The sequence below is a fragment of the Falco biarmicus genome, chromosome 4, assembly GCF_023638135.1.
Source record: "Falco biarmicus isolate bFalBia1 chromosome 4, bFalBia1.pri, whole genome shotgun sequence".
In the NCBI taxonomy this organism is placed as follows: domain Eukaryota; kingdom Metazoa; phylum Chordata; class Aves; order Falconiformes; family Falconidae; genus Falco; species Falco biarmicus.
The window spans coordinates 2,751,064-2,773,465 of NC_079291.1; the positions used below are offsets into that span (position 1 = coordinate 2,751,064).

The window sequence follows — 22,402 nt, forward strand, 5'->3', positions numbered from 1 at the left end:
TGGGAAGGCAAAGGCATCGGAGAGGTGTTTAGACACCAGTCCGACTAATTAAAACCCGTACGTTGTGGGGTTTTTTTACTTGGAGATTCAAAAAACCGGGAGGAGAAAAAAAATGTTTACTACCGGCGGCAGGTGGGGAATCTCTTTGCATTTTTAAATACAAATATTTTTTTCCCCTTCCCTCCCCCGCTGCCCTGCTTTCTTGACTCTCCTCCTTTTATCTCTAGCTCGCTCCAGCAGCCGGCGGCCGCCGTCCCCCCGGGCACGCCGGAGCCCCCGGACCCTCCGGACCCAGGTGAGGGTCCGGCCCCGCGGGGCGGCGCTGGGCGGGGCGCGGGGAGCCGGGGGGTGTCCGCGGCCCCGACCCCGGCCCCGGGCCGCCCTGGCGCCGCCTCCCGCCCGGGGGAAGGGCCGGTGCGGCGGGGGGCCGGCTCGGAGGGGCGGGTCTGTGCCGGGCTGCGGGAGCCGGGGCGGCCGCCCGCCCCCCTGCACGCCCCAGCACCGTACGGGGCGCGTCGGTTGCGGGGAGCAGCGGGCTCGCCGCCGGCAGCCATGGCTCAGTCACCCCCCGCGCCTCCCCGGGCTCCGCTGGCAGCCGGACCTGCCCTGCCGGGTGCCCGCCCCGCCCGGGAGGGCCGCCCCCCGCCCTGCCGCGGCAGGAGGACGGGCAGGCGGCGGCCCCACGGCGGAGGTAAGGGCGGCGGGACGGCCCCGGGGCGACGTAGGGGCTGCCCCGGCTGGGCTGCTCCGGGCGGCGGCGGGTGCCGGGCCTGCCCCGCCGAGCGAGGGGGGCGGGTGGGGGGGCGAGCGGAGGGGGGCGCTGCGCTGAGCCAGACGCGGCCCCCGCCCAGCGGCACGGTGAGGGGCCGCCCCAGGGCCGTGCGGGGGCCGTGCGCGCCCCCTTCCCGCGGCCGGGAGGGGCTCCCGGGCAGCCCGGCCGGCCCCACGGCGCTGGGTGCCGGAGGTAGCGCCGCGCAGCCTGTGCTGACGGAGCGACCGCCGGCGGCTCGCCCGGCTCCTGCGGCGCTGCCCCGGCCCACGCGTGGCCCCGGCGCCGCTCGCCCCCGGCCGGCCAGGGTCGCCAGAACGGCGCTGGCGCTTCTGCTCGGCGCGCCCTGCGGAGCCGCCGCCGTTTTCTGGATGCGGGCGCAGGGGCGGCTCGGGGAGACGCCGTACGGCAGCGGGCGGGCAGCGCCGCCGCGGGGCACCGCCGTGAGGGGCGAGCTGCGCCTGGGGCCGGTAACCACGCGTGTCGGGAGCGTCGCTTAACGTCCTGGGGGCCTTACTGTGCCGGGGCCGACCCCCCAGCCTCGCCGCATCTGCTCTGTTACCGGGCTGGCACCTTGAACAACACGCGCGGGTAGCGGGGACCCGGCGGCGGTGGCCGGTTTCCCAGCTTTGGCCACGCACCGAGCGGTCCGTACCGTGTGTGCCCAGCCGCGCAGACCCTCGTCCCACGGGAGAGCCGTGTGCGGCTGTGGCTCAGGAAGATGAGCTGGGCCACACGGCTGCAGGGGCTGGTGGGCACAGGGTTTCATTTTCCCCGAGTAGTTTATGATCCGAGACTTCTGTGATACCTTGTGCAGGTACAAAAGGTGCAGCAACCCCAGGGTGGGGGGTTGTGACTCTGACGTTCAGTACGTTTTGAAATATCGAGTGGAACTACCAGCATTTTTCAAGTTGGTTTTGAACTGTTACAAATAGCAGGTTCTTATCGTGAATTAACAGACCAGCATCAACTGGTAATTGTTGAATTTGTCTTGCATGGTAGGTTCTTTTTTTCTTCCTTTTCTTTTTCTCCTTTTCTTCTCCCCTCCCCTCCCCCATGTGTTAGCTTGGTTATTTTTGTAAAGTAGTTGGAAAACTAGTTTCAACACCCTAATTGTAAGGGATCAACCCTTTCTATGGAGAGAAGATGATTCATTTCTTTGCTAAATGTAGGTCTGCACCTCTTGCTTAAGCACATGGTTTTTAAGTGAAAGAATGATTGGAGCAGGATAAGGCAATGAATGTTCAGTTCTTGACCTAAAATGTAAATGGACTTCTAAGTGAAAGCCCCCCATGCGTGTTCCACCAGACTTATTTTGAAGTGTGTGACAGGTCCAAAACATGAAACACTAAGGAAAAAGTTGTGTTTTAAAGGTGACCTCTGTAGGTCTGAGTAAGTCTACTTGTGCTGTCAAAATGTTATTGTAACAGTATAATGGATTTCAAACTGGTTTAGCTGATTCATAACCTTTGTTTTGCCTTTTGCAAAATTGACCTGAGATATTTAAAGTTACTCTTACCCATGCTGTATCAGGATGAAGAGCCTGTGTAAACAGATGAAAGTGATTGTTTTGTTCTGCTTGCTATTGTGTGGAGTTCTGAAAAGTTAGCAGTTGGATTCATCCACCCCTGGAATAACTTTATTTATTGGGCCCCAGTCCCTGCTGAGAACATTGCAGGCAACACAGTGCAAGCTGTGGATCCTCATCCTTTGGGAACTGGTATTTAAAACCGCTCTGGAGGACAACTGCAGATGAAAAAGAAAACTAATTCAGTGCCTGAAGCATGCTAAACTGCATGGAGCACCTGGCTTATTTTTTCTGTTCTGTGCTAAAATGAGAGAGAGTGCTGTTTAGGACAGTCTGGGCACTTCATCTTTGACGATGAGTAGAGCAAACAGGTGGGTTCCTACTTTCATCTTGCTGCCTAACATTCTGGGATCAGCCCTAACCTTTGCATTCACTATGTTCCCAGCAAACTGTTTCATTCATTCTGTTTCTGTAATCACATGTAAGTTTGCAGATGAAATGTAAGCCCCACAGTATTTTGCTGCCTTGGTAATAACCCCCCTAAAAATATATTTATTCTGAAATCATCTTTTAGTGGAGAAAATAATCATGTGGTCTCAGAGTCTGGCTACCCATTTTCTTAGGTGGATGTGTGTAACAGGACCAAGGATAAAGAGCGCTTGTACCCCAGCGGACACTACAGGTGAGAGTTTTCTGTTCTGAATCCTGTCCATAACTCACTGTCCTGCATTACCTACAGCAGGTCATAGCTGGTGCTTGGTAGAAGATGTGTAGGTTTGGTTCGCACGCAGGTTTAAGATTGAGACTAAGGTTCTAGGGTTCCTGCCTAGGAACCATGAGTTACATCTTTAAAGAAAAAGCAGTGAACTTTTGCTTTGAGTAGCCAGGAAATTATGCATCAGTTCATGCAAGGAAACAGAGTAATTTCTGTAGTAATGAAAGCCAATTCAGGTCCTGGCCTTTGCAGAATGCTCCAAGATTTTAGGGTCCAGTGGGTATGTTTGCTAAGGAAATAGATAAAAAGCGTAAGAGTGAACCTTGTCTTTTCTTTGGGGTAATAATTTGTCATGGTACTTTGTTTCCAGGTACAACACTATTTATCCACCACCTAGTCTTCCTCTTCACGGTTTGCTGAAAAAAGAGATTGCAGTCTTGTTTTTTTAAGAAGTAATTCATAACGGGAGCACCACTGACTCCTTAATATTCAGCACCTATTTGAGTGCTGACATTCACTGTTGAAAACATGGTTGCCTAAACTTTTTTTGGCCTCATCAAACCTGCTCACGTAAGTAGCTACGTCACATAGAATAGGCCATATGTGAGTGGGTCACACTGACTGACTTACACAGGTGAAGTGAGGCATGTCTGCTTTTTTTTTTTTTTTCCTCACTGACATGTGGAATTAAACTCTATAACTCAGTATAGATTATAAAGCTGGTATGTTTAATTCACCGGCGGGCATCAGGGTAGATAATTCCAAAAGCACCTGCTGCCCTGACTTCTTTGTGCACGTGTGATTTAAAGTATACATTCATACATCCTCAACAGATGCCCTATTTATAGAGAGAGAGAGAGAGAGAGAGAGAGAGAATAGGTTGGGTTAGGATAGTCTACTGAGAAGTCATTATCATAAGTTTCCTCCCATTCGCGCTTGCGCGCTGTCTCCTGATGGTGGTCATGGTGGTGGTTGAGGATGAAGGCTTAGCAGTCTCCCTCGCTCTGAACTTTTCACCTTCACTCTTTGCGCAGACTCAGTTGTGTCTCGAGTTTTTTCCAAACCATAAACCAGGACAGATCCAGTTTTCCTATCTCAAGGCACAGATGTACATACTGGTGTCATCTTATCGTCACACAGAGCGTCCCAGGTCCACTTTATCAGTACGAAGGGCCTCAGGACTGGGATAATTTGCAAAGTCATACCGTGAAGCTCTGCGCCTCATTTGCGAAGTCACACTACAAAACTCCTTTTTGCACGTACAATGAGAATTTTAATTATTCTAAGTTTTCCATATCCTATTAATCTAGTTATTGCTAAGCTTTCTATCACCACTGTGCTTCTAAAGTGTTGTTGGATTGCTCAAGGAATGCATTTTAAGGAAAACACTAAACTGAGACACTGTGGTGGGTAAATTTTGAAGTTTTAAGCATGGAAAAAGAAGAAGGAAATAAAAAGGAAAAAAGACATAGAGGTGTTACATTGGTAGGGAAGAGAGAGAAGCCAACCCACAGGCACGTAACCTGGGATGCAGTCCATGCCCCAGTCTAACTGCATTTTCCTTAGGCTTCTCTGTAACCCTGCCCCGACAACGCTTCCAAAAGCTGTTACGTTGAGCCATAAATCCATATGCAAAATGGATGAGGCACATTTTCCAAAGCACCTTAAAAAACGGTGTGTGGGGAAATGGGAGGCCTCAGTGCTGCAGGATGTGGCATCACCCCTATGTATATGGTAATATTATTCACAAATACAGAGAAAGTCTCAAGAGGCTTTTCATAAAACAAGTTCTTAGCTGAAGATCTTGCAAGGGTTCAGAGCTGGCCTACTTGATTCAATAGTTTTCTTTCCCCTTTCTCTCTGTATATCAAGATTTCTGTGTGTGCATGTGTGTGTATATATGTGTAGACATTTGAAGAAAGGGAGTATAAAAATTGGATGCGTTCTTTGTCTTTCATGGAATATACGTGGGGATTTATTTAGATTAGCAGCAATGGGCTATGTATCTGTTCAGTTTTTTTATCTGTGGCCTGAATCTTACAGTAAAAATGTTCTTATTTTCCAAATCGCATGAACACCCAAGCACTGATGCTGCCCATGCCAGCAGAAGAGGCAGTACCTGAACGAGAGCGGTAGTTGCTGTGCTGGGTCATTGTGCCATTACATGAGACATGTTCCAGCTTGCGGGGGGGGGGGCAGGGAAGGAAAGCACTGCTCCCACTCAAACCAAGTACGTTTGCTGTATTTATTTGGATGTATTACATACTCTATGATGATTTTGAAGCCTTTCCAAAGAACTGAATTCCTGTGCTCGATTAAAGAACACCTGCTCTAATTAATAATTAACATCCTAACATTGCTGCTGTTTATGAATTATGGAAGTTAAGGAAGAAGATGCACAGTGGGTGATTTGTATTGTTTGTACCGTATGTGTGTTTGTGTGTGCTCTATGTCTGTGCTTGGAAAGGGCAGTTTGGGGCAGGTTATGTGAAACCTCATACAAGCACAGTTCTTTGAACGCTGCTAGAGGCAGACTTTCACAGTATTAAAGCACTGGAGGGGGTGAATCTGTCCAGGACTTCGGGCACTGTTTGAAGTATTTACACTGACTGAGGATAGTTTATGATTTTTATTTTTTTTTTCTTGGTGAGTGTCAAAAATTTGGTAAAGTAAAGGTAAGTAGAAACCAGGTAGGCTTTTCTCCAGCCCATTTAAGAGCAGTCCCACTAAGCTGTGTGCTTAACTTACAGAACATATTTCAATTTATTTTTTTTTTAACACATTGAGCACTAGGGCATGGCAATATTGCTACGGAGGGACATCTGCAAATAGTTCAATGGGTTGGGTCTCTGCTCACGGATGACTTATCTGTTAGCCAGAACTCACCTAGGTTTAGTAAGAAGGTGCATGAAGGACCGTGTGGTGTTTCAGGGAGAGGTGGGCTGAGAGAATAACCTCAGACATTTGAGGTACGTGTTGTCTTGAAAGACTGGGATTTTAATTTTTGTTATGGTGTGCTGTGGGATGTACAAGGGTTTGAAAAAGCTGCATCAAATGAGTGGCCAAGAAGTGTGTAGTGGGAGTCAGGCGGGGAAGGGCTGACCTACGCCAGCATTATCCTGCTCCCTGGAGAGCGGGGAAGGTATTCCCAGTGTAGGGTGTGCATGAGAAGTGTATGTGAGAGGTAATGAGGGGAATATCAGGCATAAAGAGGAAAGAATTAAAGAGTGCGGTAAGTGTGGAAAACAGAAGAGTTTACATACAGTGACAGACGCAAGGTAAAGATGCTCAATCCCAGAGGAGCTGAAGTATCAGGCTGTGGATTTTGCGCGTGAGTTGGCAGGCGTTTGGGATCGCCATGGGGCTGGTAGCTTGAGCAAGCCGGGAGCCGGGTACTTGAGAAGGTGTTTGCCTGGCAGGGCTCAAAAGGAAGATGTCTGGAACGGAGTTGTGGATGAAGTTTCATCAGAAAGGGTGAGCCCTGCGTCCTGCCGTGTTTATTTAGTGACTACATCGTACCAGTGAGGACATACTACCAACCTAGCCTGGATAAGGGGAGACAAAGAGAGGAGTCTCTTACAGAACCCAAATGTCACGTAGTTTAATGACAAAATAGACATGCAGGGACAGCAGAGGCATAGGAAAGAGGTCTCCCCCCCGTTCCCCCCACCCTCCACTCAATCTGGAAAAGTGATTGAATAAATTTAATAACCTTCATCAGATTTACTGTCAGAGATGTTGCATTCTTTAGGATGAAATTAATTTCTGGTGCAAAACACTAGCATGGGACCAAATGGCTGGAGTGTAAAACTCTTTTGGTTTATGATTTAGAAGTGGTTTTAAAAGTTCATTTTGAAGGGGATGTTGAGTCGTCTTCAGCATGTCTGCTTTTTTTTATTTTTATTTTAAATTTTTTTGGATTTTGAAATTTGATGTCTCAATCGAAATTAGCGGTACTGTTTGTGTCTGCTTCAACTTGTACCTGTTTCTGCCTTCATCTGGGAAGGTGGTTGGTGTTAATTCTGTGTTTATGCTGAACGTGCAGAGAGTATGTGTGTTTTGTAATAGCTCACATAGCTGAGCCACACTGTGTAAAGCCCTAGCACTTTTGTTTCAGAATCGCATGTGGTTAGAGGTGCTAACAACTCTCTGCAACAGGAGCGCCTTTAACCGTGTGCGGTTGGTTGCAGCCCAGATGGTATTATTAGGATTTAGACGTGTCGTGGACATTTGGCAGGTGCCACATTTGGAGTCACAGTTATCTACAATTTGATTTACTCAATTGCGTTGCTTAATTAGCATGGTTTAGTGTGATTTTTTTTTTTAAGTGTAGCCTTTTATAACATAACAGTTACTTTGTTATTTGGTGTTTCCATCTGCCATTCCACCCTCCATGCTTTCTAAACCCTGACTACATTTCAAATAATAAAGTACTCTTCCTGTGTTTTCAGGATATTTTAGGGCTCATTATGAATATAGAGAAACAGCAAAAAATGTTTTGCTTTTAACTCAGGTTAGGTAGATAGCAATTGGTAAGATTAATTATTATAATTTAAATTATCATATTATCATCTACACAGGCAAAGAGTAACATCAGTAACCTTAGAGCTATATGATAATAGCTATGCATAATTAGATTTAATTACTAATTGTATGTAATTCTACACAGTAGTAAAGTGAAACTACTGGTGATGTTACTAAAAGTTGTATTTCTTTTGCCTAATGTCTACAGGTGTGGGACAATTTTTTGGAAATGCTACTTAATGATTCCAAACATAGCAAAGATCACCAGGCCTGTGCTGCATCTTTTCAGCTAGTAGCAAGGAGAGGGCCAGTTCTGCAAAGAAGTGCAGTTAATAAAGGAGAAGGGACACAAGTCTGCAGAAAAGCATCTTAAAGGTTAGTAATGACAGTAGTGGAACAATTTAAAGCTTGACTACTAAAAGAGAATGTAATGTAGGACAATTAGAAGACAGCATGTGAACAGGATACACGAGTAATCAGCACAAAACGCGATGTCCTTTTGCAAATAGTCGTGGCCGTATACCTTTGCCCTGGCACTGGGATATTCGTAGAGGTAACTTGGAGTCTGACTGCAGTGAAACAGCTTTTCCAGGGGCAGGTACCCCTGACTGTTGGTGCTGTCTGTGCACCCAGGCAGAACACCCTGTCTGCTCAGTTCTGCTGTGGTGAGATGTTGCTGCTATTAAGTCCAGAGCTAGTTCCAGTGTCTCCATGCACTTGTAGCCCTGAGCTGTGTAGTTTTAGCCCTGTTTAACAAATGCATGCTGATTGACAGCTGAAAACAGCTCGCTTATGCTTTCTGCTGCTCCTAGAGAGGGGTCTTGTTCACCCATCCAATGCATCGTGGTGGACCTATTTGTATTTTGATATCATTACAGGTTTTGCTCCCTACGTGTTGTTTTATGGACAACAAATAATACATGAGTGTGGGGTGCAAAGGGAGGAGTTATGTGGAGGGATAGTTTGATGTACGGTGCACCCAATTCATGCTGAGAACGATACTCCAATGTATTTAATTGGAAACTGAAGGCTCTATTTTTAACATAGTAGAAAACTCTGGAAACCTGCCAGAGCAGGCGGCATCCTTTCAATTAAGCGTAGTCCAGGCCACCCACCTGAAAATCGTACTTTCTCTCACCCTCCACATTGATTCTTGGATCACCTTAAGTAGCAGCTTTGTCATAATTTACTATTTTTCATATTCCAAAGACTGACAAACCGAAGCTGTAGTTGACCTGTGGTAAGTTGTACGTTAGGGAATGGGCAGATGCACGGTTTGAGTCCAGCTCTCCAGCCGACAGGGCTGGTGGATAATTTGGTAAACCAGACTTAGTGTCAGATTGCGTTCTGTAGCCCAACTGAAACTACTAGATGGCAGAAGCAAGACTACAATTCGAGCTACTTGAGGATTTATTTTTTCATTATTTTTCGTGGGAGTGTTAGTGTAAACCTCCTGCCTTGTGCTTGCACAGAAATCCTTCCAAATGCAAATGGAAGGTTGTCTTCAGGTAGGGTTTCATGTGGAAGCAGCCTGCTGTGGGAGGTGTGAACTTCCACAGCCTCCAGCGGTAGGAGTGTAAAGACTGCAGCAGTAAATGGGGTTGGTGGTAATATTAAGTAATCTGCAATCAGCAAAAATCAGTCTTTTTCTCTGTACAGAGACCAACCACATGTGATCTTGATCTAGCTCTTGGGCTTGTAGTGATATGGTATTACTCAATTACTGTTTCTTCTGTTGTTAATGCAAAATAAGCAACAGGACAGAAACGCTAAGTGTGGCAGTGCTGTACGGAGTAAGTGGTATTTACACCTAATCCCTTTTGTCATTACATATGTATTCAGATTGCAAAATTAAGCTGTATTTAAGAAATGCCTTATTCAAAAACATGATATGGCTGTTTCTGGAGGAGTTCTCCTCCTGTTTCCTCCTGTTCTTCCCAAAGCAGTAGCCCAGCAGTCAATCCCAAGTGATGCGTAGGCATAGAAAGAAGCATTCAGTTGTTGAACAGTATTTTTCAGCTGTTCTTCATCACTGGGAAAGACTAACAAGCTGGTGGGAAGTGTAATGTCGGAGAGTAACTCTTTTAACAGCATAATCCAGGGGATTTTTCTTTAAAGCCAAAACTGAGAAACTGAGGGGAAAAGGTTCTGGTTGTGTTATGTGATTTCTGCATAGAGTGTTTCACTGAAATGATCCTCTACATAGAAATTGGTGCTGTGAGCAATCTTGCTTGTACTGTATCTGTACCACCGCTGGTGTGAAAAGCTGGTCACAGGGTCGTGCTCCTTCAGAAACTGCCCTGGCAGTGGTGAAACTTTTTTTTTTTTTTTTTTTTAAAAAAAAAGGATGGGTAACTTATTGCAGTAATAATCAGTGTGAGCAGGCATGAGCATATTTTAATACCATCTGCTGGAGGAAGAAATTGTCGTGGTAAGACTAACACGGTGCAGCATTATTAAGCTCATTCAGTAAGGATGGTACATTCACTTTGGTAAACTGCAGTGAACGGTCGTGCTCACAGATGGGAAACCCTGCCTCCCTCCCGTCCCCGCTGGCACCTCCATTCGCAACAGCAGGAGCTTTGTGCAAAGGTCAGAGGAGGACTCTGACCTCCATGCTGTTCTTAAGCCAAAGCCTCGTTAGGCGTGTGATCCTGTAGTGCAGTTGGTAGCTCTCAGCCTGGAAGCTAAGGGTACCAAGGACACCGTCTATGGCTTCACAGAGAAGATAGTCAAATACATTAATTTTTCTTAAAAAGATACATAAAAATCAAGGCAGACTCCAGATACATCCAATGATTAATTTTAGAATTTATCCCCCATCTCTTTAGTGGTCAACAGCTCTATATATTGATAGGGAAAGACCTGAGAAGTTAGTTGTCTGTGGCTTCCTGGGGAAACCAAAGCCACGACAGTCTTCACAAATTCCTACAATCTTCAGGAGCATTTAGTTTCTCTTTGGAATGGACCTGTCCAGTCAGGCATGTCAGAAATTCAGTTGTCCTCATGGTGGTGCTGGGAAGGACCATCTCCACCGTAGACTTCAGCAGACTAGCATTGTGTGCAGGCAGTTTTCCACCATAAGCAAGTGGAACTGTGGAGTGTTGAATGATCTCTAGGACACACTGTGAAATCTTCACAAAGTTTCCACAAGCTTTTCTCTTCCCTGGCACTAAAATAGGTTTGTACACCTGGCAATTTTAATAGGAGCCATCAAGTTGTCACTCATATACTTTCTGTATTCAAAACCAGTGCTTTCAGTTGTTTTTTCAAAGCATCACGTTATAGATACCGTATTTCTTAACTGGTTCCTGCATTTGCCTCTTCGTCAGCCACTAGAGTAATGAATTTGCTGCGTTATTCAGAGCTGAGTACTGTCTTAGCACCAGCAGCTTTCCAGGCCACTCAGCTAAAGAGGAGCTGCTTGAAGTCTTTAATAGCAGTTATCCTTGACTTCTTATCCACTTTTTGATGATTATGATGATGGATTTTATTATTTAGGATGATGATAGATCATATTCATTGGACAAGTATTAGGTTGGTTCTTTGTCAAATTATAGATGGGCCCTGATCTTGCGAATGTGCAATTATGGGACTAACCATGCCTGTGAGTAGGTCCACTGCACTCACTTAAGTGTTTGCAAATAGCTAGTTACCATGTTCTCAGTGTCCCATAACGAAATTCCCTCTCCTGCTGTTTTACGACATAGAGGAAAACTGGTTTGGGGGGTGTGTGTTTAGAAAAGTAATTTTTTTCTTATATTTGGCAATAACAAGTCATATGGTCATTGCCAACTGCAGCTGACAAAGAAGACACAATGAATTGGAAAGTCATTTTTAATAACTAGAAACTGTTAGGCATCATTGAAGGAAAGCACCTCTTGTATCAGAGTGACAGATGAGTGCCCTGTATATCTATTTCTTGTTAGAAATGCCTGTTTATAAAATGTTCCCTTCCAATCCTTGAAAAGAAAGTACAGAAAAATGGAAAGCCAACAAATAAATTAAAAATAAAATTTATGTTCATAGTTTAAAGAGTAAATGTTAATAGAATTAATCAAAATGAAATCGATTTATTTTCAAATTTTATTTAACTTTACTCCAGAGTTTTGTTTTTAAACCCTCTTACATTTTAGTTTTAATGTATTTTGTATGAAGCAATAATTTTTTAAAAATCTCTTACACATTTTTGTGATGTTACAGGTGAAGCTTTTATATAGTTTATGCTTTCATGTAAAACCTGAAAAGTAAAATTTTTTATTTTTAGAACAGGACACTAACTTAGAACATTTGCTGCTGTTGAGAGCTTGTCTTTCCTGCTCCTGCCATAGCATTTAACTGGGAGTATATGAAACTAATGTAATGCAGCCACTTGGTTTTCTGGCTGCCATTCCACTGAGTTTCTCGTTTTAATCACTCAGGCTTGCCCTATAAAAGATGAAATATCAAAGTTTTTTAAAATGTAAATATGCAAAGTCCTTTAGCAGTGATTCCTTCTTCCTTCAGCCCTATAATAAAAACACAAAAAGTCTGCTGATAGGACTATACTTGAAAAATGCTTCTGAGACCACTAAATTGGAACAGTTTCACTGATGGAGATCGAAAAAAAATTTTTTTTCACCCACTCCATCATGTGGATATATTGTAACTGGGTAATGACCGCATGAAGTGATGCAGAAACAGAGCTGCTGTTACCGTACCTGTTAAGGTGATGGTTTTCCTTTAGCGAGGGATTTTGCTAGCTGGCCATGTGTAAGTGCCTGTTTTAAGATTCCACCCCAGAGTATATATTTGGCTTGACTATGTTGTGAAATGGCATCCATAGGACACTGATAGCACAAACTTTCCATAAAATCACATCTTCATGTGTCTGTCTAAGAAAAAATTTCTCTGCTGATGGGTTCAGTGCCTGGGCACCAGAAGGGGAGGTGGTGTCTGCACTCCTGAACGGACACCAGTCTCATTTGGACCCCAAAGTCTACACAGAGTCAGTTCATCCGCATGAATGAACCGTTCAGCGTGTATTTTATTTGAAATGCTATAGCTGTAGAAAAAAAGAAAAAAAAGTGCGTTTTCAAGAGTAATTTTGGCAACGTGTTTTATTTGTGTCTCCAGGATGTTGACCTGAAAGCATGTCAGGAAGCTTTGGATCACTGCTGTCCACGCCAAGGAGATGATCAGCTGGAACTGCAAGAGAAGGAGGAAGAAGACATAAATCAAGTAAATAATGGAAAAAAGGGAAGACTGAAAAGGAAGTGAGGAAGGCTATAGGTCTTATATAGAGGTAATATAGGGATAGAGAGTGGTGAAAGAAAGGGGTGAATGGTGTTGAAAGGAATATCTGATTTCTTTTTTTCATTTGGAGTGTACACCTGGTACATCTTGAAAATTGCTTCCCCCTCTAGTATAGTTTATGTAGTTAAAATGTTGTAAGGTTTACAGAAGTGACTTGCAACTAACTATTTTTCAATTTGTTTTTATTTTCTCCATTGTGAAGATGTTGTGTTTGTGGGCAGATATTTTTTTTTTTTTCCTACAGATGCTAGAGATGTGGATGTTAAATTATACTGCTTTCACCATTTATGTAAAGCTTTTGATGTTCAGGTGCAGATTTACATTTGGGAGACTGGATTGTTCAGATCTTAACATGTGTATTGTAACTAGAAGGCAGAGAAATAATCTTAATGGTGTTAAACCAAAACAGGTACACTTTGGGTTTTGTTCTCTCTGAAATCTACAATGAAAAGAAAATCTAATCTTCTTGAGACCTTGTGAGAAATGACAACACCGATCCGGGTTTCTCATTAGCTCGTCTGTTTGCCACTGCCCTGGCAGATAGGCTTTGAAAAAATACTTGATTTTTACACAGTTTTGGGTAGATGCAACCTCAGAGAGGAGGAAAGCCACAATCCCGTTGTTGTGGGGCAGAGCAGAGATGCTCCTGCCGTGGGGTTACTCCTCGTTCTAGCGACGTGACATCTCCCCTCGGGATGAAGGCTTGATAGCAGGGTCAGCAGCGGTATTTGACTGAGCTGTGCTCTGTTTTCTCTTGGACTTTGATTTTTACTTCCTTCTGGTTAAAATAACTGTGCTTTACAAAGTGTTTTTGTTTCTTCTGTCACAGAGAAACCACAACCATCTATATTCCCTTCTCAGAGGGCTATTTACAGCTTCTGTCATCGCAGATGGAAAACTTGCTAGAGGTAAATGAGAAAACACATGTATTACTAATAGATTGGAATACAGTCGGTGATTACTGGATAATGACTAACTCTGTTTTATCTAATAAAAAACCACCCAGGGAATATATCAGCAAATCAATGTAGTAAAACTTACCTGAAGACATTAAGGATACTACTATCTACCTTTTACAGCCACTTTCATTGGCTCTACGTGAAAAATTTTCCCCAGTAACTTGTCTGGATTTGAAAGCTACAGAGTCCTGCTTTTCCTGTGACCTGGTGTTCAAAGTCAGATGCAGCCACTGGACAACTTAATTAGTTCAACTAGTAATTCTCTTGCTGAAACCAAATGCCAATTCATATTTATATAGCAGCTCTTGGTGTGTTTCTCTAGAGCAACTATCAGCCATTAAGCATTTGTGGTGAAAGATTGCTGTTGTCATAAATACCGGGTCAAGTGCTTAGACGTGTACTACCCTCAAGAAGAACAGACCCGTCTTTGCTGCAAATCAGGTCAGTCAGCATTAGCAGCAAACCCATTTTTTTCTTCTTTTTTTATCCTCTGGGCTTCTGATACTGTTGTTTACTTTCTAGGTGATCATCTTCACAAAAAACAATTGTTATCTTAATCGGAGTCTCCCTCCTCTCCCGCAGCTCGTAGCTGCAGTCATTAACCATGAAGCTACTCCCTACATTCCTTTTTTGCAATAGTCCAAGTGCGTCTTGCATGCACTTCCCATTGCAGGAGCCTGCCAGGATCATTAGTGTTTTCCAAATAACTTCATGGTTCTCTTTGAAACACCTAATTTTGGGAATTTCTAGGTTGGATAGTGCCTCCTAGCCCATAAATAAGCCTCCTCCTCTGTTCAGCTTTGGTAGAAGATTGCACACTAAGGTTCAGAAATTCAACTGTTTAGTTTTCTCTGTTCCTTTCATAATTTGAAAGGAATTTGGCTGTAGCTTTTATGTAGCTATACAATACACGGTTGCATATTTTATGTAAGACTATTAATGCACTGCCATCTTGTGACAACCTATCTGGTGAAAATGGATTGCTTGTTTCTTCCAGGTAACAATTCTTTACAGTGGGGGGGGATTTTTTTCAATAGTTTAATTGTTAAGAATATTTATTTTCAAGGGCTTAATTGAAAATACCAGCTTTATCTCACAGGCTACAGGTGGTCTAGTATAAGGTAACTTCCTAGGAGAAATAAGGCAAGACTTTTTTTTCAGTTACCTGAGCTCCCAGTAAGCACAGTAGAGAACTTAAGACATTCTGGTCATTATGGTACGTCATTCCTTTCCTGTGGAAAATGCTTTTTACATTGTCTGTTCAATGAACAGCAGTCAGAAAAGCCCTTTCCTGCATCAGTGTAGGGATGCTTAGCTATGGAGGAATCATATCATATGCTTCCTACTTGATCTATTTACATTCCCAAGTTTTTATGACTACTTTGCTTGTCTTCAAGTGCTCTGACATAATCTTGGGCAGTGGCTTTGTACTTCTAGGACCCAGCAAGTATATAACCCAGGCCCACAAAAGGTGGGCCTTGATGCTGCTGCAGCACTTGTTTGTTGTCTGGACTTCAGGGCTGAGGCATCATACAGCAGCTTTATTTTTGTAAAAGAAAAATTGAAGAGTAATTTAAAAGTCAAAAGACATCCACAGAAGGTGTGATCTGGGGGGGGATGTTTGCTCCAAACTGATTAGTAAAGAGTTGAGAGTTGAAATCAGAACGCGATAGACCTGAGTTCAGAAGGAGCTAAGCCAGTGCGGCAGCTCACAGCCCCGAAGGCTTTATAAACTGTGAAAGGAAAGCAGTGAGACTGTGACAGTATGATCTTAACGTTCCTGCCCTCCTCCCCTCTTTTCTTACACCGCTGTTCCCACTGGCTAACTCCTGAAGGTGAGCTATTTCTCTTCTTTACAAGGTTAATTTTATAACTGTTCAGCACCTTGAACCAGGTCACCCTGGAATTGATTGATTATCAGTACCACAACCAGGGAAGGCTCAGGACTGCTTCTCCTAGGAGGACCTTTTCTTAGAGCAGATCGTTGTAACATGTAGGCTGTAGTTTGATGTACACTTAGCAACAGTCCCATTTCTACTTCTCAATACTCATCCGTCCCACACTGTCCTTTGTGAGTCCTCCTCCTGTCCCTCCAGTCACTTTTCTCCTGCACCCTTCCTGCTTCCTCTTGCTGTATGCCAACATGGGTTATGCTTTGTACAAATGGGAAACAATATTCAGGATAGCTAGAAGAAGAGTTTAACATGCAAAATTTTGACTTTAATAGAGTCAAATAGTGGAATATTAAAAACCAAATTGATCAAGACTGTGTAAGTGAGGGATGTAGAGGCATTAATTTTATAAAAGATCCCATTTTTTCCCCTCATCATCTTTTAGGTGGGTTTACTGGAAGATATGCAAGTTGCTACTTCTAGTAGAAGCCAAGACCCATCATCCTCACACCACAATATAAGTTTCATCCAGACACATCACCAGTGTTTCAGTCCTCGTGATGCCACGATACTAAGTACAGACTACCCCACTCAATCAAATTCAGAAACACATTTACAAATGCAAGAGTCTTTTCCTCAGTCAACCACTAATATCACAAATCCAGAATCATTACTTCATGGGTCGGATCTGACAGGGCTGTTTTCAGTTGATGACATCAGAAACCTAATAGCCCCTGATGGTAATTTTGATGAAATTAAATTCACGGTTTTGGCTTTGGAGGAAGGCTTTCATCCTAGAGAAGTTTCTCAGCTCTTTGAAGAAGCTGGCTCAGATTCAGGACTGTCTTTGAATTCGAATCATAGCACCACCTCTTACTCAGTCTGTAGTGAAGGTGGTTTTGGGTACAGCAGTGATGTTAAATCTGCTTCTTCACATGGCTTAGGAGCTGTTGGTAGCCATTGCCAAGAACACACTAAATATGGCCACGTGGAATATCCAGGTGATTCAGAGTGTTCTAGAGAAGCGACACTTGAGCAGTTTCTTCATACCCACACTTATAATCAGCTGCCAGGTCAACCAGCATCCACTCCAGAGCATCATCAACAGATGCAGATGAAGAAACCAAACAAAGTAAAGGGTAAGTGCCACAATTCTACTGATACAAACCCTAGCAGCGATGAATGCCATGCAGAAGCTCTGAGAATACCGTTTTCAGATGATGAAATTGTGAGCATGCCTATGGACTCTTTCAAAACCTTGCTAGCAAAGAACCACCTGACAGATACTCAGGTATTACTTCTACGTGACATCAGACGAAGAGGAAAAAACAAGGTCGCAGTTCAAAATTGTCGTAAACGCAAACTGAATGCAATTCTTAGCTTGGAAGAAGATGTGTGTAACCTTCAGACACAAAAGGAAAGCCTTAAAAAGGAGCACTCTCAGTGCAGCAGATCAATCAGGCAGATGAAGCAAAAATTAAACAACTTGTACCGTGACATTTTCAGTAGATTGAGGGACGACCAGGGTAGACCTGTTAACCCACGCCAATATGTCATTTGTTGCCATAGTGATAGCAGTGTTTTCATAATGCCCAAACACTTTGTCACATCAAAACAGAAACAAGACAACAAAAAAGAGCAGAAACAAAAATAAGATGGCTGAAGATCTATTAGGTTTTATTTTCCTGAAAGCATAACAATATTTACGTGAAGACCGGAGGTCATTGACTACAATAATACACGCAGAAAAGACTACATTTGAGAAGACTGGATGTTCAAGGGTCTGGCAAACCCAACTGACTGATCTGTTAGAAGGGCTGCCAGCTGAGGCTTCCAGAATGATGAAATCTGTTTTAATTAGAATTAAAGGAGCTAGGCCATTGGTGTAAGCGTAGTTATATAGACCTGTGTAAAACTAGGAATTCTGGTGATGGGGGAAGGAGGAGAGCATTAATGGGGAAAAAAAGCAAGCTTTAGATCAAAGATACACGTAGAAGAAAAATGTGGTTTCAGTACCTGATTCTTCATACACAAAGTGACCTTATTTTATTCTTTTTTAGCACTGAAAGAAAAACTGTAGCTCAATTTAATCTTCACCTTAAATTCACTGTGGGTTTATGTATTCCTAAGAGATACTCTGTGCTTTGCATTTGTTCAGAGCTGTTCTGCTTTTCCTAGTTTCCCTTTGAGGAGAGAGGCTGAGGAAGCAATTGCATTTTTGCTTATTGCTTTCACCATCATGGCTCCAAGCAAACATAACATGCCGGTTAATTTTACACTCGTATGGAACATCTGCAAATAGATTCTGAAAAATAACTTGTATCTGATTCAATATTTTCTTACCTTCATCCTCTGCAACTGAATCATTCTCAGCTTTTCTTCCATGAAAGTGAGTAATGGTGAATGAGTTCCCCGTCGTTTCCTGGTTTGTGATGCATTTATTTGTGTACCTTCCCTCTTCTCCCCATTTGGATACATTCCTGGAAAAGTACTGAAGTTTTTCCTTTTAACTTTTTAAAACTGGTATTTTTAAAGTATCTTCAATGTTGTGGATTATTTTTTTTTGTCTCCCTAAACCTTTAAAGTAAATTAAACTGAAGCAAATTGCTATTTATCTGTACTTGTGATAATGAGGTTACACTCCAACAATGGCTTGGAATGAAGAGATGAACTTTTAGTTTTGATATTTATTTTTGCTATGAAGAAGATGACATTTTATTCACTCTCATGCTTATTCGCAACACCTTATCCTTTTCTATTTTACAACCTGAAAAGGGTCTGGAAAAAAAGATGGCCTGAAAGGCATGTAGTGAATTATATGGAATGTTAGAAGTATACTAGTTCATAAGATATTAAAAGAATTACTAACAACTAGATAGCAAGAAATACTTTTTATATCTTTTATCAACAAAACCCATTAAAAGAAAATCTCACTGATTATGGGATGATGACAACATAGCAACTTGATGATCAGGTATGTCAGAAAAAGCACTTGCACCAAACACAGGAAAACTACACATACATGCAATACAAGTTTAAATGCCAAATTATCCCTTTTGAAGAAATAAACTATGCCACTAGCATGTAAATAATGTTTGTTTGCTCTTGTGTGCGCAGCACCTGGTAGCATCGAGTGGTTATTTTCTAAAAAGAGCGCACTGCCTCAGAACGCACTGAATTACCGATAATGAAAAGAGCCAGTTTGAACAGTTTCCTCTGCATTTTATATTAAAAGATTTCTTTATAAACAAACACATGCATCTTGCCAGTTTTGCCACAGCCTCAAACTGATAGAGTAAATTCATAGTGGAAACTTTCACTAGTGAGGCCCTGAAATTTCTTGCTGTTGGTTGAGCATCAGTGTGAAGCATCTCCATCCTAACCGGTATTCACAAGGCATTTATTTAATTGCTAGCTCATCAACCAAAACATGCCACAGGTAACGGGTACATAAAATTAATTGTGACCTTTATTTCTAGTTCCAGGAAAAATAAATAGTATGTTTGAGTGAGCACAATTCTCATCTTTTAATTGAGTGACATAAACATTTTAAAGTGCATGCAGGTAGCCTTTGCAGGACCAGGTCTAAGTGGCCCACGTGCACACATTCTGACAAGATAGGCCTATAACTGATAAAACCAGAAGCCCAAGTATTTCTGTTTTAGTCTCACAAGTTTCTACAGTCCTACGAAGGAGGGGAGAAAAAAAAATATATTCTTTTTTAAAATTAAAAATGGTTAAACCTCCTGATGCCCACTCATTCAGTAGCATTAGAGAGCAAGTTCTGGGGATTCTGCATACAAAAGCCAGCTACTAGTGGAGTAAAACATACACCCAACTGAGGAACAGTTGCATGGTTACATTTTGGCACCTGCTGAAAATGGGGAACCACGCTGAACTCTTTCAAGCAATCCCAATAGGAAGTAGCATGCTCCAGCTGAAGCATAGAAAGCAGAGACATCGGCCCCAACCCCATCCCCTTACCTGCGTATCTGCACATTGGAAAGTTATCACGAACTGCCCTCTGCCAATTACACTCATTATTGTTCAACAACTGTATTTCTACGAAGAAATTTACATATGGATCACAGTTTCTGAGAACACAACTAGCAACCGCACCCCTAACACAACCCTCTCGCGTGAATTTTGGGTGGACTGTGAGTAGTGCCAATGACACAGACAGAGCATCAGGGCTGGATGCACTACGTAATTTTCTTAAAACCTTCAGCTACCCACCCACAGAAAAGACAAAACTGTAGGCAGAATTCAGGATGATGTCCTGTTTTTTCCATTTTAGTAGACCACCATTCAATTTCACCTAAAAACTGCCGACACTTTTGGAAGCGTCTTCCCTTTCCGTGACTAGCCTGTTTGAAACCCACCCCAAAAAAACCCCCAACCAACTCCAAACATTGCCTTATCTTGCTTACACCTCATTTCCATGACCTTGTAGTGTTAAAAGTTAGGCTAGACGGATAAGGAAAGAGGGTTTATAGCAAGACTTCCTCCCAAGACAAAGGATTCCAGAAGCTACTTTTAATATGCTTCACGCAACGGCCTTGGACTGTACACTGTACAGGAGCTGAGCAGCGATTCAGGAAGAGCATTAAATAAAACTTTTAACTGAAATGATCGTAAAAGAGGGGAAACCCCTGACTACAGTCAATCTTGGCTTTCTTACTGGTAGATCTATCTTTCAAGGAACTGAAAGCCCAAGCGTGCAAACCGGGAACTACCATTGTGTAAAAAGACACAACGTGGTATCAGACTTCCTAGGGCTAGCATCCTACCTCACTGAATACTCAACATGGAGAAAAAGCATCTCCCTGAAGTAGGAACAATGAAAAAACACTTTTAAAACTTGCGACACTGCTACGAAACTGCAAAGCTGAGGATTGTAGATGTAGCTGTTGTTCTCATTAAAGTATCGTTCCCATGGTAAAGCTATTAAGTAGTCTGTAACATTTGAGTGGTAAACTGAATGAGAAGTAAGAGGTTATCTGCAAGAGGTTAGGAAAGGTTGAGTAAAAAGGAGAAACGGTGGGTGGCAAGGAATTCACAAAGCATACACATTAACTTTCCCGTTACTGCCAGCAATGCCACGCATTGGCACTGCGGAACAGCATCAGCACTTCGACCCATACCTCTTCCAGAGAAGCATCCATTAGAAACAAACCCAAGTTTACTACTTTAAACCAGCCCTCCCCTCCCCGCAGAGGCAACACACACCGCTGTGCAACTCCACTTTCGAATGACCACCAACAGTCCTGCACTGCAGCGCAGCTTTAGCTTTGCGTTCGCTTTATTCAGCAGAGCTGGCTTTTTACAGAAGCTAAATTGTACAAGTGAAGACCATTCCTGCTCAAGAGCTTACAATCTAGTTTAAACGGGGTAACTGGAGTAAGACACTTCAAAGGACAAAGCAACTTCATCAAGATCAGTTTAACAGCTTGTTATTTGCCCCAAAATACACACACTACATTTGTATCTCAAGGAGCCACCAGTATGGTTCCAACATCTCGAGGACAGAGCAGGCAGAGGCCTATAAATAAGGCAACAGGACACTCAACACCAGGTTTAGTGCAGTACTGTTTATTAAATAAACCAAACTGAGATGACACGTGTAGCCATGTGAAATCATTACTGTAGCACACCTCGTGAAAGCATTGCAGCAACTCGATAGCTGCTGCAACAGCTACTACTAAGACTCCATTAACTGCACCAGCCATTGATTTTCATACAAGAATGCCCAGGAACAGACCAAGAAAGACCAGACCAAATAAAAGCGAGGTGGGCAGGAATCACGTGTTGGCAAGATCTTGGGGGAAACAGCAATTTTCTGGGACTTGCCCACAGTCACCTTGTTCATACAATGGAGCAGCATGGGAGGCCACACGAGCTAGTTCATAAACTACATGGTCCCCAAACACTGGCAGGGAGGTAAGAACACTGTTTCTTACTTCTTCGCACTGTCAGGCAAGTCACACAGCCATTTAAACACCGTTTACTTTTACTGTTGATAAAGAAACCTGTTCTTGCTTCATGAACTGAGTAACTTCTAAAAACACTGAAACTTCTGCTGCAACGCAAACCGACACTAGCTGCAATCAAGAACCGTTAAAAGGGACAGCGTGCACACAGAATCGTTACACAGGCAAACCCTGCCGTGACACTGCTACGCGTTCCTACCGTATCACTGTGTATGAGGGAGAAGAAAAGGTGGCATCTCCCTTACTGGGGGGTGGGGGGTGGGGGGGTGGGGAAGAGGGAAGTAACAGCAGTTATTATGGGATTCCACTTGCATCACAAAACTGAAACACTACAGCTACAGTAGGGAATGTGCTGCTCCAGTATGTTCCCAGCAAATCGTCCTCTTTCACAAATGCGGTCAAGCTGCCAAAACAAACTCGGCTGACAGCCGCTTCAAAACTCACATCTATGGGGTTTGGGGGGTGCTTTTTCTTCCCCAGAAGTAGCATGATTTCATCCCCAAGGTAGTATGCACATTCATCGTCAAACCAGAAGAATGCAGTCTTCTTCCCTACACGTGACAATGTTAAATTCCTGCAAGTTTTACAGTATTGAGAGCAATTTTGCACATTTCCCTTAACACTTTCAGCACCTGAAGCGTAAGTAGAAGAAGTGGATGAGACTCAACTTGCATTGTAAGTAACGCAGACAACACAAAGTCTGAGCAGCCAGAGCCCTAGTACTGACCTC

General features: G+C 43.3%; 1 protein-coding gene and 1 long non-coding RNA gene across 2 annotated transcripts; both read left to right on the forward strand.

Annotated features, from left to right (window-relative positions):
- Positions 1 to 716: 716 nt before the first annotated feature.
- On the forward strand, positions 717 to 17,870 carry NFE2L3 (NFE2 like bZIP transcription factor 3). The gene is given in 5 exon segments (XM_056336548.1): positions 717 to 1,239; positions 12,652 to 12,756; positions 13,661 to 13,689; positions 13,691 to 13,739; positions 16,128 to 17,870. Coding segments are annotated over 5 exon segments (1,491 nt in total). The 5' UTR covers positions 717 to 1,140; the 3' UTR covers positions 17,337 to 17,870.
- LOC130148217 (uncharacterized) lies at positions 1,644 to 5,089 on the forward strand. The gene is made up of 3 exons (XR_008821497.1): positions 1,644 to 2,668; positions 2,921 to 2,979; positions 3,383 to 5,089. It is a non-coding gene; the product is annotated as an uncharacterized LOC130148217 (long non-coding RNA).
- Positions 17,871 to 22,402: the final 4,532 nt, after the last annotated feature.